Here is a 21,085-nt window from a genome sequence, read left to right on the forward strand (position 1 = left end):
CAGTCTGTTGCAGAAGGAATGAAAATGATTTTTTATTCCTATTCATACAGTATTTAAAGAAAAATAGCCTTTAAAAATTTTAGTACTAATTTGCGATCTCTTCTGTTAAAACTTAAATTTCTCATACTCTTCACACAATTTAATGTGCTGTATCAATTAGGTCTTCACAAAGTGAACACTGAACAGAAATTTCTATGATGCTGAGGCAAAACAGCATGTCTGCAATGATACATTTTATTTGCCTCATGAAAATATTGCTAGTTGGACATCTTCAGTAGCTAGCACACAGTGTCAGTCTATTTAACTCATCTAAAAACACCCCAAACTCGTCAATGCTCTCATGACTTTCACCTGGCTTCCAGTTTTCACCCGAAGAGGCCTTAAAGAAATTGCAATAAATTATCTAGTGAACAAATGTCTCCGTTATTTTGTACACAACAAAAACTGATTCTGAATAAAAGCCCACTAAACTGTACCATTATATAAATGCTTAGTGTATGATTTGAAACTCAGCTAAAGGTACTAGATTTAGTCTTAATAGTATAGCCAGCTATAAATCAACATGCTAGAACCATTCTAGTAGCAGAAGGAAATCAACCACTGTCACTATAAACTACAAATGCAAATTAACCTGAAAATTCATTACTTAAAACAAGATTTCCTGTTCGGCAATTTAAGGATGTCTTCTGGTCAATAGCCTTGGAAAATACTCATCATACTCACCACCACAGTTAGACTTTTCTACCTCTCCTGAGGGAGTCTCCAAAGGGGAATTTCTATGGGGTGTGCCCTACAGAGGTGAAGAAGCCTGAAACTCATCCCAGAAGCACAACACATGAAGGTTAGGGTTCTGCACAGAAGAAAGGTCAGATGCCAGTGGGAGACTATTTCCTAAACCACAAGTGACTTAGGAGTTGTGGATTCAACTACTTAAAGTCATCAATGAAGTCTTTGATTACAGAAGCCAAATAATTTCCATGGTTCCATTCGTCTTGTGTAAAGCTGGGACTATGATGCTTGTGAAGTACAAACTTGTAAAAGCTTGGGATTTGTTCTGATGCTGCAGTGGCACATGCTGTACCTGGGACCCAGAAAAAGGAGACAGATGATGGGTGGTATCCCAAGCTGGCCCTGCTCCACCTGCCTGTTAGTCCTGGACACACGTGTCAGGTTGAGAGGTCCTTGGGTGTGAATTAAGACAAGCTCCCTGGAAAACACCCTTCAATCAAGTCAGTTCTGAGATTGAGATTTTGTGTGTCGGTGCTTTTTTTCTTACACCAGAAAAGCACTGCTAAGAGCAGGGCTGGTGAGGAGCCTCTTAAAGCAGATCTACAGCTGACAGGATTGATAACTTAGAATCACAGTTAACTGCCTCAAAATGCTGAACGCTGGCTTTTTTGTCTTACTGCTTCTAGCACATGCAGCAGTTACCTGCTCTTAGACACACTCACAGCATGGAGAATCTGCCTTCTTCCCTCTTCTTTTACACATGGCTCCATTCTTGTGGGAGTCACTCTAGATACACACCACACTCTCAAGGACAGACACATTTGAACTAGATGGGCAAACTTCACAAGGATTTGAAAAACAATGGCTCTATATCAGACAACACAAATACATTAGAAACCTCATTATCTCAAAATAAAATAGTAAAAGCACTTGAAAAATTATTTTTATGCAGAAAACAAAAACAACACAAGATTAGAAGTGCTGCACAATCATTCCAATATAATTTAATTTTCAGTCTTACTGCTCAGTGGGTAAGAATATTTCTCTCACACCCCAGCACACAAATCTACTAAAAGACAGTCAATCTTTCATTTTTTTGCTTGCCCCAACAAATGAAACTTCTCAGACGAAAGCTTTGAGTTGAGAGACATCAGGTGATGTACAAGACAACTGATCACTACCAAGTATGCTTTGAATCTACAAACACCTCTAAGGTGGACACAGCACTGTATGTGTCATCATCCATACCCCAATCATCTTTGAGCAGCTTTCTGCTGGTGGTGCTCCTTGCAGTGCAGTTTGCTGCCTTCCTCCACAACTGCAGGAGCAGGACCTCTGCTATCCCAGCACATTTGCTGGCACTGCTCATCCCATTCACTGCAGCTGTTCACAGGATGGACCATGGGACACGCGCACCAGTCACAACAGCACCGCAGCGGATGCTTCTTCATTAACAGATTCATAGTGATGCTATTCCCAGATGACAACATTTTCCAGGCCCGCTGTGGCACTGTAGACTAAACAAACACTGCATCAGTTGCTAAGCAGGTCCCATCTTTCATGTTTAGCTGTTTGTGAAACTCGGTCATTTCTTCTCATTCCACATTGTCAGCAAGGAGCAGATGGCAGATGTGTTCTGTGTATAATAATGTTTTTATCAGGCCCTGCCTGCTGGCACAACAGTGGAAGCAACATTTGGAGACAAGAATTTGCAGCGTATTTTCAGTTTTGGGTAACTGAGTTAGAAGATAGCATAGGGTAGAGGGAGAGCAGGAAAAGCTTGTACAAAACAGGTTCCTGTTGGGGGGAAAAAAAGGTGTGACACTGACGGAAAAGGAATATTTAGTATGTTCAGGTGGGCAGGCCAGATACAACTTTGACACAACGTGTACTTTATGATTTGCTGAAGGGAAGCAATAGAGGAAAGCACTCAGGGCATTTGTACCTGCTCAGTGTTTTACTCTGCATTTTTTCCACGTAAACTTCATTAAGACACAGGTCTACTGAAAATGGACAATCATCACTTCACACGCCTGTTTGTTGTCAAACTTATGTCAGCCAACACTGGATTTTCCTGCTGTCCTTCATTTTCTGACACAAGAGCCTTCCCTTTGCTAAGGTTGTTTCAGATGTGTAAAACTCTCAGCAGCTTTTACCATTCTCCATAATGCCTGGAAGGGTTTTTCATCTTTTTTTGTTCCTGAGCAATATTCTCGAGAGAGCAGTCAAGCATACAAGCAAGAAAACGACAAATTTGGCTCATTGCCAGCATTTGGGTGCAAGCAATAAAAAAAAATCTACTTAAATAAAGAAGAATTTGCTATTATATTAACAATTTTTCTTCAGAGAGAATGTTCACTTCTTCCCATCCCCAGGCAAGGACTCACACTGCACGTGTCTTATCTCTGTTCATCAGGGTGCAGTGCTTATGGGTAAGCATGCACAAGGTCTGCAGCAAACAACCAGTCTGACAGCAGACATTTGAAAATATGCCAAACTATAAATCATTTTTCTTTACTATATTTGGTCGTAACAAAAAAAAGGTAGCTGACTTCCAGTTATAAGTCTGCCACAAAATCTACCTTGCAACCAATTTCATCAGGCAGTGTTATGCTCTACCATTTTGTGGCTTCGCTGTGTTCTCACTCAGAAGCGATTTCAATGCAAGACAGTTTTAGCTTCTGAAGTGGTTTTCTGAATTGCCTAACACTAGCGACTGAATCATAATAGAAATGATAACTGGAGAATAAATATATGCTTTCATAACAAAGCTGAGAGAGACATCATAAGTTTACATCAAGGCTGCAGAAATTTTTATTAAAATATTTCTAAAATATGTTCAGGATACACAGAAAAAAGTACACATTTTATTTTTAAGTAATATGATTTGAGCTGCCAACAATATTTTTCTTCAATAATTTTAGTACTTATCTATCTTCCAAAATAACAACAAAACTAATACAGCCAAGAGAGAAACATCCTGTTTTCATTTAAAGCAAGATTTTAAAAAAAGACAATTGCTTCAAAACTTGGAGATTTTAAATTATGAACATGTTACTGCAAAATGTCATCTGGGGATTTAGGTTGAAAAGTTCATTTACAGAGCTTTATAAATCAAACTAAATATTGTTTATAATCTATGAGCCAATCTAAGGCAATCCCATTGCATGTGGAACTCATTTATCTATGCCCACTGGTACCCAGCTGCCTAGATGCCAAATTCATTTTGTGTAAACTACTGACAAAATGGTGGAGATGTCCCAGAGAAGAAAATGGGCAGAAAAATAATTATCTGCGACTGTTGAGCAGATGCAGAACAAGCTCTTCATCCTCTGCCAGAGAAAGTCCAGTATCTAATGGCAAATAGGGGTCCTCCTCTTGGCTGACTTTCACCTTCTTTCTTTTCAGTGGTGTTTCTTCTGCTGCAGTACTGTTGCTATAGCTTCTCTTCTTTCTTCCACCCTTCTCCTCAAGTTCACTGCAGAAACAAATCAATTAGTCTTTTTAACAACTGTGGTAATCAATATCATAATGTAATCTAGCAATTCCTTTTAAACAAGGCAAATTTATGTCAAGATGAGAGCAAACAAAATTACAGTTCAGAAGGGTGAAGCAATGGAAGCTGATTAACTCTGAATGTGTAAACTGGAACTGCTCTCAGGCCGAGGTGGTTCTGCTGTCTTAATTGATTACAGTGTAACAAGATATCACTATCAGTCTTATCTCATATTTACTGTCTAATACAGGAACAGACAACTTGACAAAACTGATTTAGTGATGTGTCAGTGGACCTTGACATGTATTCAAGATCTTGTCTAAAATAAGTATGTGACAAAAATAAAAATATGAGAACTGTCATTTCATCGGTGAATCCTACACTTAATACAGTTTTGATTTGGGACCATCTCATTCAATCACTCTTTTCCCTCCTTTCAGAAGTTTTCCTTGGAAGCTATTAACCACCACTCTGCCATGAGAGGAAGAGGAAAAGCCCAAACACAGTAATTTTCCCTGGTGAATTCCTATTTTTTCTGCTGCTTTTCTTAAGACTTGAAGGAATCACCTTTTGCAGCCTTCAGTCTGGACAAAAAGGCTGCATATCTGTTTTAATACCCTCAATTTCACCACATTGTCACATGACAGCAATAGGAGGAAAGACTGAGCTTTCATGTATCTTCATGTGCTTTCTATCTAAAACATAGAAAATTTGCTATAAATCACCTTATCTAAGATTAAAGCAATCTAATCTAATGAAATCTATTCTCAGATATAATACCTGTGTACCAGGTTATAGAGAGCTGGTTGTCCTATGCTGTAGGGTAGAATTCATATCCCAAAAAAGTCAAATGCAATCCCTTGCACCCCAACCATTCCCTCCAAACAAGGTAGCCGAAAGAAGGTGGCATTCTGAGTTTTTCATGTTTGCATTTTTCCAAAAATAACAATTAGAAACAGCTGTTACAATAAATAGCCATAATTGGGGAACACTGTCCTTTGAATCAGCACGGCAGAGGAACTCAATGTCCAATTCAAACACTTTCAGCTTCACACCTTTTTTTTTTTTCATTACTAGGACTAGTTAACAGTCTGTGAAATGCTGGTTTTCCCACTCCCTGCAAACCAGCCTAACCCAAACATTAACCCCAATACAGAGAGTTTTCAGGAAGGTCCCAAATGCTCTCTGAGAGGCATTTGCAGCACAGTGCAGCTCATACACTCTGCTTTCTGGTAGCCTCCCCACAGAGATGGAGTTATGTGAGATCTGATGGCCTTGTGCTAGTGGATTCCAGGTATGTGACCTGCCTCCCTCTGCTGCCCATCCCACCTTTCATAGAAGAACGGTGCCTGCCTACTCATTACAGCACAAAGAAAGGAGGGAAATTCCTGCACTTCCACAATTAAAACAAATGAATTATCCTACCTTTATATTGTTCTTCCCTGCCTACCCAAGAGAAACAGCATATAGAAACCTGGTCTAATGAAAGGTATCTCTGTCCATGGCATGAAGGTCCCTTCCAACCAAACCATTTGACAATTCTGTGAATAGCTGATGACTGCACCAAATACTCCCTCTTCCTATAATTCACAGAACATAGCAACGTTGCTGGCTTTGAGCTGTCATTTGCATTTTCAGGGCTTGTTACAAACATTTTATTCCTTTTCTGGGGAAAGGATTCTCATATTTCTCTTTGCAGTGCTTAAGATATTCCATAAATGCTGAAGATATACAGCAATATAAAAAAATACACTAAAGCACACTAAGAATTCTCACTTTTCCAAGTGGACGCTGTGGGTCTGGGCTGGAGTTTCATGGTGTTCACTTTGATCAGGACAGACTACTGGGGTTCACTTTAAAAGCCTCATTAAGTAAAAGCATTTTATCTTGTTTGCAAAAGAGCCAATTGCTTCCAGCCTTTGAAGGGACTCTGAAGCCCAGTTTGCATTCATAATTGACTAATACTTCATCTTGGACATTAATTCAAAACTTCTTAGCAATTAAAACAATGCAGAAACTTCACAAGCTATAAAACAAAAAAATTATAATCACTTTTGGAGTTTCAGAGGCCCATAGGCCTAGATGTCTGTAAGGTATGATGTTTAAATATAAAATATATTTAGAAGGAACTTAACTGTGAGATTTCTCATTTTTTCCACATACAAAATACATCAGCACAATTATAATTCATTTTCATCATAAGTTTTGTGGATGATTATGCTGAGTCAAGCCACTTCTTACTGTTATTGAGGGATTGTGGTGCTCGATTAGTAGGGCAAACTAAAGATCTATCTACACATTAGCAGGAGTATTTTCACACTAATTTGACCCCTACTGGGCTGTGAGCTGGAGAGGTGAATAAAGAGGAATGTATAACACAGAAAGCAGCAGCAGCAAAGCCATCAAGCAGTGAAGAGAGCTGAAGACTTGGGTTTTCATGATGCTCAAAAAGTAGAAGCAAACCAGTATTTAATAAAGGCAACGTAGGAAGGTTAGTGGAGGATCACCTGAAACATGTGAATAAGATGTTCCCAATTTTGAGATGCAGAAGGAAGACTATCTGTCCACAGAATGAGTTGGGTTGAAAGGGACCTCTGAAAATCAGCAAGTCAAACCCCCTAACCCTGTTCCTGTGGAATGGATTTTTACCAGCAGTGGTCTGGGGGGTGTGGACAGGGGCTGTGCTACTCTGGAGGAGTAGTCAGAGATACAGGTGAAAGTGGCAATTTTAAAAGGAAGATGGAAAATGTGTGGCATCATGATGTCCCTGGATATCCTGCATTTCACTGGGATGCTTCTCCATAGCTGTTTTGATAGAAAGCTCTTTGTACGAGATGTAATAGGTGTAACTCTGAGGTCTGCATGTGAAAGGACTGAGTGTGCAAAAGCAGCTTTATGGGCATGAATTCTGCGCTTACTGTCAAAAGAATTCCTAAGTCTCCATTAACTGAAGGCCTCTCAGCCCATCCTGCAGAGCCAATCTTTTTATCACTGGTCACTTCCCATGGACATAAAGGGCCCCCTATTCCTCACAAGCATGCAAACTGATGCACTCCCAGCTTGTGTCCAAAAATAGCCAAAATAAAATAAAGTTATTTTGAGGTGAACTATTTTCTAGCAGAACAACTCAGAAAGCAACTCCACAATTCAGATCCAAAACAACACTAGTGCATGTTTTTGTCTTCTACTTATACCACTTTAAAAGTGGCATGTGCAGCTGGTTTACAATTGCTTCCTTTTACCACCTGGTGCAATTTAGCTTTTCATCCGCCTGAACAATCCCCATGGTCTGAGGCTGCCTGATGGAAGGATTGACTTTCTGTTTACACAGGTGAGGAGGTACCATCAACAGGCACAGTAATTCCTGTGGTCACCATTTGCACAGCTGTAACAACAAAGTAAGATGCTACCATTTGATAGCTAATGTTTATTACTGGCATATAAGAATGGCAACTGGGAAATGGGATCTAACTATGACCCTGATAGCTATACACCAAGAAGGTCTTAACACCTAAAAGATAATCTCACAAGTGGGTTTTGAGGGAATACCAGATAAAAAATAGAAAGATTTTAATTGTTAGTATTTAACTCGCTTCTAGACTTCAAGCTATGTCTTGGCAATCTGCAAGGTATAGATTTTAAGTGCTTGAGAATCAGCCATTTGAAATGAGCAGCCACACAGCCAAGTTACTGTTGCTTGAACAAGGGTATACTGTGGGATCTCTAGACAGGTTCTGCTTCACTTAACATTTATCAGAGAATGCTTTGGAGCCCAGGTTTACCAGCACCACTCTGGAAACAAACTGTCCTTGCCACTGAATTACAGGCCATGAGTAAAATTTTCAGACTGCAATAAAGCTCTTTCCCTAAGAAATTGCACAGGAATAATGAATGAATCTGCTCATAAAACACAGTTCAGTAAAGTTAGGAATAATTTATCCCATAAATATTGGCATTTTGCTAATTAAACATGCTGTGCCCAAAACTTTTTCCATGTAATAAATTTTAATTCACAAGGCCATGGCAGCAATCCTAATGAAGATTAATTACTGCAGTCCCTTCCATAAAGCCCAGTGCAGCTTCTTTCTTACTAGCTGTCAGAATGCTACAGCCCATAGAAACAGTAATGAAAAGGTACTGTGCCATGTTATTTTCTGGATCTGGATAAGCTGGATCAATGGGCCAGGACCACCCATAAGAGGTTCAACATGGCCAAGTGTCAGCTCCTGCAGGTGGGTCACAACAACCCCAGGCAGCACTACAGGCTGGGGACAGAGTGGCTGGAAAGCTGCTCAGAGGAAAAGGAGCTGGAGGTACTGGTCAGCAGCAGCAGAACATCAGCCAGCAGTATGTCCAGGTGGCCAAGAAGGCCTATGGCACCGTGGCTTGTGTCAGAAATAGCATGGTCAGCAGGACCTGTGCTTGCTTGTACAGTCCCCCTGTACTCAGCACTGGTGAGGCCACACACGAATCCGGTGTCCAGTTTTTGGGCCCCTCACTATAAGGAAGACACTGAGGTGCTGAAGCATGAGCGCAACAGAGCTGAGGAAGGATCAAGAGCACAAATCTTATGAGGAGAAGTTGAAGGATCTGGGGTTGTTCAGCCTGGAGAAAAGGAGGCTGAGGACAAACTCCATCATTCTCTACAACTACATGAAAGGAGGTTGTAGCCACATGGGAGTCAAGTCTCTTTTCTTGGGTACCACACAACAGGGCAAGAGGAAGTGGCCCCAAGTTGCACCAGGGGAGGTTAGATTGGATATTAGGAAATATTTCTTGACTGAAAGTCTTGTTGTCAAGCACTAGAACAGACTATCCAGTACTGGAACAGGCTATCCTGGGAGGTGGTGGAGTCACTGTCCCTGGAGGTACTTAAAAGACATGTAGATGTGGCATTCAAGGACATGGTTAGGTGGTAGACTTGGTAGTGCTGGGTTAGCATTTGGACTCAATGATCTTAATGGTCCTTTCCAACCTAAATGATACTGTTATTCCCTTACTGGCCATTCCATTGATGTAAATCAAAACACCTTTAAAATGAACCACTGCAGTAAAAGAGATGAATAATCTTGTAAGAAATACCAGTGTCATACAACTAAAAGCAAAGGATTAATCTGTCTTGGAGATGAAGTACTGGAAGAAGTAGTAATCTGGAAGAGGGGAAAAAAATTAAATGGAAACCAGACCAGCAAGAGAGTATGGTTAGTGTTTCTTATTGTTCTATGGGAAGTATACGGAAGATTTGAGGGGAAAAGGCACTCAACCATCAACACCTCGCCTCTGTTCTGAGGTCACTTTTATTTTCTAAAGGCTATAGTGACAGTGGACTCAAATCAGATCTCTGAAGCTGTAACAGCACTTTTCTTCTCCATTTCTGTCACAGATATGGCTCGCCCTAAAGCAGCAGTACCTGTCCCAGTCTCAGAACACTGGAGTTTCTATTCAATGTATTTGGACTGATTCATTTTAGCTTATCTTTATACAACAGTTTGAAAATTAAAATAATTTAGGGGTCGATCACAGAATCATAGAATGCTTTGGTTGAAAGGGACCTTAAAGATCATCGTGTTTCAATCCCCCTGCCACGGGCAGGAACACTTTCCACTAGACCAGGTTGCTCAAAGGCCCATCCAGCCTGGCCTTATAAGGTTCTCATATGGATCTTGATTATCATATGGATCAAATATCACTGTTTCTGAGTTGAAATTCTTCCACCTGGAGATGATCATGGTTTTAATGAAACCATTTTGATTTGTTGTATGTCTCTGTCAGAGGCTTAACTGTCTCTGACACGTGCTGCTGCCTCTAGGGATGCTGCTAACCACCAATCTAACTCTTGCACCTGTTCACTCCCCCTCAGCTTCACCTGACACTGACACTCTTCAAACCCGTTCCTCTCATTTTCTTTTGTGTGGCCGCTATCAACCTCCAATTGTTGACAGCTAATTTCGGAATGCAGAGTTTCAGTATATGCTCATTCCATTTCTCCTTCATTCCTGTAGACACTTTCTGACAGCATACTACTTTTCATTTATTTGGCTTTTTAAGGTAATTTCTGTACCTGACAAGTTTACAGAAACCACAGGAAGGATCTAGTCTGGCCTGAAAACCATAGGCTACCAAATTTCACTAGGAAACTCTACCACTGAGTCCATTTCACATAGTCAGCTAGAATGGAACTATTATAAAGGCTTTTATAAAGACTTTTACAGCATAAGAATATCCCATCTCAAGAGCAATTCAATATCATAGTGTCCAATTTTGCAGGTAATCAGAACCATCTAGACCTTAAACAGAGACCTTTTATAATGTCTGTCCTACGGTGCTTTTCTGGCCATCACATCGTTAAGTTCTGGCCTTCACAAAGTCACTGATATGACCTGAATAATCCATGCTAGAAGGAGCACCATGATTTGCAGATGAATCATTTCAAAAAATAATGTAATGACAACCTCATCAAGAATCACATAAAACTTAGCAGGTCAACATCAGCATCCTGGTAAAAGAAGATGGTACAAGGAACTGCAATTTGCCCATATATTTCATTAAAAAAGGAAGGCACACAACCAAGCAGCACTGAACACTAACTTGGACACCTGTCAGCTGGTGACTGATCATAAAGCCACAAACAAACAGCACCAGAATTAAGACATTGCTCCTTTTCCCCCATGTCCAAGATCTTTTCCATGCTGAACTAAGAGTTAATGTGATCCATCACACCTATTAAAGATTTAAAGAAGGTAATGATGAGGGTCAGTTGGAACTCTGTTCTTTCTCAACATTTTTATTTTAAGAGGTTGAGGAATTAGAAATACCAGAAACTCAATTCGCCTGCAAAATGAGTATTTAGGAAATCCAGCCACTTTTCATTCACCCTGTTCTATATTCTTAAATTTATCACCTCATTAACAATTTACATTGATAGCCTTAAACCAAATATGATGAATGTTGCTAGATATACAAAAATTAATCTCATATTACATGCTTGTAGTCATTAATTACTCTGCTTGTAGAGGTATGGCTGGAAGCGAATTTTATTCAAAGGCAAATTTAACTCACGATGTGTTTAGCTCCCCCAGTTTAAAAAAAATGCTGGGGGAGGAGGGAAAAAATATTAACCATGTTTTTGACTTCTTAAACCATAGACAGACGGTCGATTTTTGAAGACTTTTGAAGGAAGACACCCTAGGTCTCACATACTTGCTCTGAATTATTCCTTTTTCCTCTTAAAGCAAGAAGCAGCAAGTGTAGCCCCACGTATTTCTATTTTAATCTCTTTGAGAAAAGAACTCTGGATTTTGGAAATATAAAACAGAATAAAGTTGTGTTTTCTAACATGAAGGCCTAATTTCACTGCCTGCTAGTCTTGGCTGATTTGATTTTGTTAAAATCAGTAGGTCAGTATTTTCCAGCCTCAAGAGTAACTTGTCATACAATTCAATGGCAACTCTAAGAGAGGTGCATGAGGCATGAATGTTGCTTGAACAAAACCCCCTCCCTCCTACTGGCAGCAAGATTTCTTGCCTGTTCTCTTCCTTATTCTTCTTGATCCAACCAGATCCCCATCATCCTCCCTCCTCCTTTCCTGCATCAATCCCCTCCACCTCTTTCTTTCCCCATGCAAAATCAATACCACTTCTCCATGGCTTATGCTCACCACCAGCCTCTTTGGCTACCACTTTCCTTTATCTATAAGCTCACTGGTTATTCAAATTCCCTTGGTTTCCTTGATTTCCATAGTTTTTCCAGTCCTAAATTAATTTTGTTCACTGTCTCTTCCTCTTCTAGTTGTACCTCTGCTTTTCCAACAGCCTTCTAAAGGCTGCTCAGAGCACCTTGCCAAGTCTCCAGACATACCTACACTGAGTATCAAAGCTGACTTTGGAGGGAGAGAACAGACAACCACACACCTTGAAGAAATGTGGCTTCATCAACACTGCTGACTGAAAACAGTCCTTGGCCTGTCCTATCACACCAAAATACACTGAGACTTTGCTCAGAAAAGCTTTAGTTGGCACCATCTGAAGTCACAGCAGTTGTGGACAATCACATGCCAATACTTATGCCCGTACCATGGCCAAATCCATTCAACTTGTAACCACATGACTGATGTTTCCCTGGCCAGGCCACATCAGCACAGGATTAAGCGTCACATGCTGCACTGCACACCAGAGCCATCGATCGCTATGAATTCTAACACACTTCATTCAGGCACTCTTAGAAATTTAATTTAATCCTGGACCCTGACTTTTTCCAAATCTATCAGTATGTTGTTGCACACTGTTCCCGCCCTTGTGAGCATCCCACAGTTTTTCCATCTCTTACTTTTGTGCACCTGCCCTGGCTGTTCTCACCACTCACTTCAACTTAATTACTATTCTTAGCAATTACTAACAAATCTAGTCCCAGCCTGTCCCTGGCTATAATACAATACAATACCAGTGCCTCTGCTTCTGGACATCACTGCAGATAATAACCTCAAAGCTGTGGTCTTTGAAGGTTTATCTGTAGTACTTTTCCCATTGGAATAGTGCCTAAACTGATGTGGCCTCTTCTAGGAAGTTCTGGATGTCAGGGCTAGCTAGGCTGTTTGCAACTGCTCTTTGGGTCCTTGTTAACTCCTGACACAGACAAGATGGAAAAGCAAGAAAGTATTCAGTCCAAGTGTGTAAAGATGAAGAAATGAACAAAACCCTTTAAAAATCCCTGTGGAGGAAGTAAAGGACATTTCCCATTATTAAAAAGTCAACCAAGTCAGGGCAAACAACTGAGACCAGCATTGTGTCCTAAAGTCGACAGAAGCCGGTTATGAAGCTTCAAGTGATGCCAGTTCTTGAAACATGATGGCCAGATCTTGGCCAGATCAGAGACTGATTAAAAAAAACCCTGCATTGTTTACCACTGATGAAAATCTGTCCATCTCTGCCAACTTTTATTCATAAAGCTTAGCTAACCTCGAGTCTAGCTGACATTCTGAGGAAAGGATCAATACAGAACATGATGTATGAATGCATACTCCCCCTTGCACAAAGGAGCAATTTAATGCTGCTCAGAAAAACCAATGCATTTCCCCATCCTTCTATTGACCCACACTGGTGAATGGGCTCCAGGGCACAAGGCCACCAGCCTGCTGACTTAGGGCTATCCAGTCCTTAAATCCATGTTCACACTCAGTCCTGCATACTGCCCCCCAAATATTCAGTGACTCACAGTTAGGGACAATACAGCCACTAGGACTTAGCCAATTCAGATGTGAAAAGCAAGAGCGCTCCTCCTGTGCCACTGGAGATGAGGACATAGAGAATATCAGAAGTGAAGTTAATTCTGGGAACAATAGAGGGGTGGGAGGAAGGTGTTTCAAGATGCAGTTTTATTTTTCATTACCCTGTGGTGTGATTGGTAAAAAATTAAATTCTTTTTTCCCCAAGTCCAATCTGTTTCACCCATGACACTAACCAGGAAGTGATCTCTCCCTGCTGTTATTTCAACCTATGAGCCTTTTGTTATACCTTCTCTCTCCTGTCCATATGAGGAGGGCAGTGAGAGAGCAGCTCTCGTGGGCACTAGATGTCCAGACAGGGTCAGAACACCGGAGAAACCTCCAAAACCTCCAGGGAATTAGTCAAGATCTTTGCAAGTAAAAGTCTCACTGAAATCCCTTCAAACACTGACTCAAAAATCTTTCTCGTACAGCTTCACAGAAGAAAATAATAGCCTTTAGCTCAGGTTTCTGTTCAGCACCTAACACATACAAACTAAAACTTAAATGATAGAAGAGAAAGAGGATGATTCTAAGATGAATTCATAGAATCCCAGGACATTCTGAGTTGGAAGGGACCTGCAAGGTTCATTGAGTCCAACTGTAAGTGAATGGCTCATACAGGGATTGAACCCACAACAACCTTGGTGCTGTTAGCACCACGCTCTAACCAACTGAGCTAAGGGTTCCTAACACCTAAACAAAATCATTTACAAAACACATGAACATTTCAAAATGATCGTGGAAGATGGTACATACCTATAGCTGTCTTCACTTTCTGAATCCTGCTCTTCATCAGAATCTTTGTATTTATCAGGATCTGGAAGAGCACTTGGATCAAACTCTTCTTCACTTTCACTGTGAGCAAGGAAGGCCACTGTTTCCTCTTCAGCCTGTCAGGTGACAAATGGACAGTTGCAAGACAGGTAAACAAGTCCATGTTAGTTGCCATAACCCCATCAATACCAGGGTTGTAACAAAAACCATGGCACTCAACCACAGCCAAAGACCACCACCATTATAGGCAGGCAAACAATCATTTCTGCTGTCATCAGTGGTCTCCTCCAAAACTTTTCGTTAAAGGTTGAAGAAACGTTATTAAACAAGCAAGCACAAGAGTTTACACTCAAATTGTACCTTCCAATATTGTAATGTTAATGTACCAAACCTAGGAGTGATTTGGACAGAAACTAATCAACAGCCATCTGAGAGTAAGTGTCTTAAATAATACACAGCTTTACCATCTCTCAGAAACACACTGGCAGAGATACTTACTTGTTGACACATTAATCACTGCTCAAGATGAATTTCATGAAATATTCTGATTTAAAACATATCTGGGTGTCCTTGCAGTTAAAAATCAAAATGCTGCTTAAGCTGAATTAACTGGTCTAAGGGAGTTTCAGCCATCCTCCACATGAGATGCATGTTCTTCAGGCTTCCTCCCAGACCCCCTCATCCCTCTCTCTGGGGCCCAGCTTCCCTCTGTTCCCACATCCCAGAATCAGCTGCTGGTGTTGGCAAATTTCCCTGAGGTGTAGCAGTGCCTCACTAATTCCTTAACAAAAAGAGCACAGAAGGTGCTGGCCCACAAAAGTACTGGGTAATATAAAAAAAAAGCTGACCAATTTTGCAGATACAGGTTCTGCTCCACTCAGTCCTGAAGTGATGGCATCACTTTTCTAAGTTTTTGCTAATAGGCACAAAAAACCCAGACAGACTGGAGGGCATGTGTAATTGTATATGCACACAGAAATGCAAACAGAAAACTTACAGGCTCTTCTAAGCAGCATGAACCCTAGATCCATGCATATTTATGATGAAAAGCACAAACAAGTGCAAAGAAACTATAATTAAAGACATTGCTACCTTTTCTTTATATATCTAATCAACATGCACACCGCTGAGTTTCCCAAACAGGACTCATTTAAATAATCTTTCATTCTATGAATAACTTCACATCGTTACAAATCTAATTTTTGTTCTGATCTTTCACCATTTCTGTCAGCAGGTTTTAAAAGAACAGTGTCTATGTGCACATACCTCCCAACAATAAAAATAAATTTAAAAAAATTCACAAAAAGCCAAACAGAAATTATACCAATGGTCCCTTTTATATCTGCATATAGAGGGAGTGAAAGGCAATGAGCTGGTGAAGGGTAAGATTGGTCATCACTGAGAGTCCATTCCTGCTTGACCAGTGACACTTCTGCAGTGCACTGAAAGCAAGAAGAAGAAAGGGCTAAAAGCTCTATCTGCAACCAGAAGGTGAAGGAAGAACATACTAAACACACATTTTGTTCTTTACCACTTTGAAATACTAGTAAAGGTGATTATATAGCTGAGTGTATAAAATCACTAAAAGTATCATCAGACTCTGCAGGACTGTAAGCTATATAAGGTAAAACCACCTACCAAAAAGTATCACTATCATTATCGGGAACTTCAGGTTCTACTTCACAACCAAGCTGGTTTTGATTTTGTGGGGTTTTAAAAGCATTTTTTTGGTTACAAAAAAAAAATCTTTAAACACATCTTTCAGTACAATATTACAGAGCACTACTAACTCCACAGAAACCTATTTTGAAGGTCATCTTTTTGCTAATCAATTTCCAGAATTGAAAAGAATTCTGCAATAAATTATAGCCTATTTCAATTTCTTTAAAAATTAATTATTTTCTCTTTACTTGTCCTTCCATTGCATCCATTCTTTCAATACAACTGATACATGCCAATCTTACATTTAAAAAGAACAGAAAAAGAGAAGTAGCATTGAAAGTTGTTGTATGGAACAAAGTATTTTTAATATGTATGTGCGACATCATGTGACGAAGTTCTGTAATATTAACTTCTATTGGTAGTCATCTTTTAAGACTTGGGCTGTTCATTCACATTCTCAGTTATGTAAGTGAAGGGTTGAGACAGCACTATTTCCTAAGTTTTGTCATTTATATATGGACACATAAAAGACTACTACACACACGCAGATCACACTTTGATTACATATTCATATTTATTTTTTCCCGCAGAAGATACGCAAAGATGTGTTAAACATAATGCTTGCTATAGCAGAAGAAATAATTGGCAAAGATGCCTCTTTCATTCATCAGGAATCATGAAGTTGTTTATCTTAAAAGTATCACTGCTTACATACTCATTAAAATAATTGTATGATCCCAAAATTCTTAAGAACTTGAGCAGGAACATTTATCATCCACAGCTGAAAAACAGAAACTCATTATTTTTTCTCTCTCCTTTCAAATTTATATCAGCCAGTCACGAAGAAGAAATCTTGTGACTTCACAGTACTCACCACAAGAGCTGGAGAAAAGAAGTAAAATCATAGTTCAAAGTGACATGTGTAAAAGTTATTCAGATACAAACAGGATGCAATTTACAGATTCAGGATTAGACCCTTCCTAAGGCAATTGCTATCAAAAAAGAGATTAACCAAAGAACAGATTTTGACTGACTGCACTTCATGTCCAAGGTTAGAGACAATGTAAAGCAGATTTTGGAGTGTGCATTTATTATCAAGTTCAAAAGTGAAAGGAAACTCATTCAGACATCAAATCACACCTGCCAGGAGAACTGGATTCGGTGGCAATCACCTTGGTATTTTCGTTCTGCTCAGGGGTGATAAGTTCTTTCACCAGCCCAGGTATTTTGTAATCTAGTTCCACAGAAACTTTGCGCAAACACTTTCAGTTTGAATGCAACATTGAGATGAAAACCTTTTTGCATTCACCCAGTCTGCCTCTAAGACCTAAAGAGATTCTTCTCATGCAAGCTCAACATTTGAGAAAAATTCAGCACAATTTCTGTGCTGGAGACTTTGGAAAACTCGTTGCCTTCAACGTTCCACATTGTACCACACCAGCAATGATCATGCTTTACCTTACCGTAGTCATTTTGGAAACATACACCCAATGAGGCAAACACAGCAGGTTTCTCTAGAGCTTTTGTTACATTTTTCAACACCTCCAATTCAACTTCTCCTTGTCTTTGTTACAAGATGTAATGACAACCTCCTCTCCTCCTAAAGAAGGCTGAATGGCTGGTGGAGGTCAGGTAAATGTGTTAGGCAGGCTAACAGAAACTTAAAATGTAGAAATCGATGTACCTCAGACACTCAAGGGATTCCAATGTCCAAAAGAACAGGATTATGTCTCACTTCTACCAGGCATTAGGCTTTCAGCTGGCAGATATCTACTATCATCAGTAAAAAGGGAGAACTGAAAAATCCACCTTGAAAACCTCCACGCACATAAAAAATGCTGTATTTGCCAAGATTTAATTTACAAAATACATATTTATTATGGTATTTAATTTAACCTAATTTAATAGGGTTTTTTCCCTCCAATTAAATTTTCTAGAGTTGCACTTTTTATGTTCAACTCTTTAAGCAATTTATCAGTTTCTCTAAGCAAGGATGATGGGGCAGAAATAATTATTTAGGCACTATCAGTTCTGTCCATAGTACTTTACAAAGCACAGTAGGAGAATATTTCTGATTAGTTAAAAACAAAACTTTTAACGTTTGGTTAGAATTTTATCAGACTTGATTTGTGTCCATGAAGAATCACACAACAATATTCATCCCTTTTTGAGCTATGTCACCCTTTAGTTTTTGCCAATATGGCCTCTCCCAGTACGTGGTGCTTGTGATTTTAATGCTAAGAAAAGGTAAGCTCTAAATACTGCTAGGAGGTTACCCTACACAAATACACAACTTTTAGAAGTTTAGCATATTCTGGCTCATATAAAAGGATATTTAAAAATATAGTATCTTTTAAGATCTGCCAGCATTCCAAATTTTCTTCTTTTTTTATATGAAAATAGGAGTTGTATCTGCATCATGTTTATGATGGAACACGTTTAAAAACAGAGTGGTTTTGTAGCATTTCCTTTAAAACATCTCACTCTGGATTTCCCTCATCACCTCGCAGGTTTGTATTTTTTTCACAGCCTATACCCCCAAACCACAACACTGTCCCCAGCTGATTCATGATTCTTCTGGTATCTCAACATCTACACTGCCCCAAGGGAATACAGCTATTCTGGCAGTTCACAAACTAAATACAGCCTTTGATGTTGCTGGGGTGTTTGATCCAACAGTTGCTTTGAAGAGCAAGACCAAAGCCTTAGATGACAGTGAAAACTGACCGTGAGCCAGTGGAGCAAACCAAGTGCTGATCTGACACACAAGGGAGCTGCCTAAGCCATACCAAAATAGGACAACCACATTTCATTACCATCTAAGGTGTATCACTGTTCCATGGGTCTGGCCAGAAAGGCTGGCAACCAGAAAGTGGAGATACCAAGGTTCCAGGTTACTCAGACAGACACAGTCTTTGCACTAAGACGATCTCACTGATCTTTGGGCTCTGGAAGGGGTCAGTCATAGTTTGTGTGTTTCACACTGCTTGGTTTTCAGCAGAAGGGACAGATAACTCTCAGCTTCATCTTTGAATCATTCACCCTTCCCAATCACTAGCAGTCACATCAAGGTTCAATTTCATTTAGTCATTCTTTATTTCTTTTCAAGCAATCTGACATCTTAAATAACACAGTACGCCTAGTTTAGCCAGCAGAACCTTACTTTTACCAGCAGTCTCACATAATGCACATGAGAATATTTAATTTTCTTTCTTGGCATTCCTAAATGCCCCACATTTTATGGTCAGTGAATGGGTAAGGCTTTGCTCCAAACTAGCAGACATTGATGTATATATTCTGACATTCAAATCTCAGTGTAACTATAGCAAAGTAATTTGTGCTGGAAATGGTTCCTGCCACAAGCAAAGTTAAGAAGCATTGAAAACACAAAACTTATAGAAATTTCCACACCTACTTCTGGCTTTTTAATATTAGTAAAGCTTCTGCCATTTTCATAGCAGTAAGAATACATTTTTTCTGTCAATTTAATCTCTACAAACTACTCGAGTCTATAGTAGAATTAATAGCAACATAATGAATTCATATAGGCAAAGATAACGTAATGTGGTAAATTTACAATTACAAACACAGCTATCTCAAAATGAAATGCTGCAAAGTTCTAAATCTACTCAAAGCCTTTTTAATAATGTATTTGTCTTACCTGCATTTGAATTATAATGGATATGTCTCAGAACTAGACCTTATGCTTCTCCTTTTTAAATTTGTTCTTACAAAACCCATGTAGAATGCTTATTGTAAAGAAAAGCTTCTTCAAGTTGTTACTACCTACAATTATCAATATGATTTTAACAACAAGGGCAGACTAATATCAGAATAAAACAACTATACTGTTACTTTAAATGTAATTCATGTTACAGACATGAGAATAAGACTTAAAAGAAACTAAGTTACTAGGTGGGTATCACCAGAAGTAAAATACACAGTGAAATACAAATAAAATACACATGAAATTCTGGCAAGCAGAAGGGTTTAACCTACTGCATATAATACTGATTTTAGAGACTGCTTGCACAGAAATTTCACAGGAGTGCAAGCTAATAGTTCCAGCATAAGGAAAAAAGGGCATGAGGACACAGTGGGTTTATCTGCCATAACCGTTCAAACTTAGGATGTTTAGTACCATAAACAAGGTGTCTGGCATTTGGGTTAACAGAAAAGTACCTTCATCTCTAGTGCATGTATATAGATTATAGATATATATATTGTGTGTATATATATGTATCTATAGGTATCCTAGTTAGAGCAGCTGGGACCAGCTTACCACTATGTGCTATAACCAAGACTGTGTATTCTACACCTCTAGTCATTTCTCATGAACTGTTAATAATGGATCATTTGCAGCAGCTGCCCAGGGCACACCTGACACCTCAGGCTACAAGCTGGATGTTAGAGAACCCTTCACAGCAATCACTCAGCTGTGATAACTCCCCTCTGGGGAGGCATTAGCACCTTCACATCCAGCCTGAGTGGTCATGTCTGCTAATGGGCCATTAGGGACTGGCACAATAGGCAGCTGCAACCACCCAGACCATCAAGGATTCCAAAACTATCCCATGACTCACAAAGTAAATCACCCATTGTGAAACTCCTGGCCCTGGGGGAGGTTCTAGGCGTTCCCATCTAAACCTGAGCATACGTATCTTGGCCTTTGGAGACTTCTCATACCACTCGTCAGATTCAGAGGAGGACCAGAACCTCGACAGGACTGTGACTGCCACTGTCGACCAGACTGCGACCATCATCCTCACCAACAGGTTTTCCTTCCCTTTTACTTAGTACTCAGGGGGATCACATGGCACTCAACACAGGGGCTGACAAACACCATTCTGTCTGTGTCCCCGGGTGCTGGGTTATACATCTAGGGTTTGTAGGTTAAAACCAATTTTTTCTCTGTATCATTATATTTATTGTAATCCTTTCATTAAATTGTAACTCTGACTTTTAATCTCTTTTTTCGAGTTGGGTTCCTCTCTCCTGCCAGTTTACCTTTAAACCAGTACAATAGGTTACACAGTATGTATAGGTTATATAGTATAAAGGTGCCCACATGTGTCATGCCAGAAGGCAGACAGAGATGCTACCATGCACAATAAATCCCATCTGAAACAAAATTGATTTAAAGCATTTAATAATGCAAAGGC

The 21,085-nt window shown here is 39.7% G+C and overlaps 1 protein-coding gene across 1 annotated transcript in view; it reads right to left on the minus strand.

Moving 5' to 3' along the window:
- Nucleotides 1-3,515: 3,515 nt before the first annotated feature.
- DDX10 (DEAD-box helicase 10) overlaps nucleotides 3,516-21,085 on the minus strand; it is a 168,255-nt gene continuing 150,685 nt past the window's right edge. The window contains exons 17-18 of the mRNA XM_071554622.1: nucleotides 14,244-14,377; nucleotides 3,516-4,207 (exon numbers count right to left, since the gene is read on the minus strand). Of these exons, the coding sequence (XP_071410723.1) occupies nucleotides 4,018-4,207; nucleotides 14,244-14,377 (324 nt within the window). The 3' untranslated portion in view covers nucleotides 3,516-4,017. The remainder of the gene's footprint in view (nucleotides 4,208-14,243; nucleotides 14,378-21,085) is intronic.

This window comes from Pithys albifrons, chromosome 1 (genome assembly GCF_047495875.1).
Source record: "Pithys albifrons albifrons isolate INPA30051 chromosome 1, PitAlb_v1, whole genome shotgun sequence".
Classification (NCBI taxonomy): domain Eukaryota; kingdom Metazoa; phylum Chordata; class Aves; order Passeriformes; family Thamnophilidae; genus Pithys; species Pithys albifrons.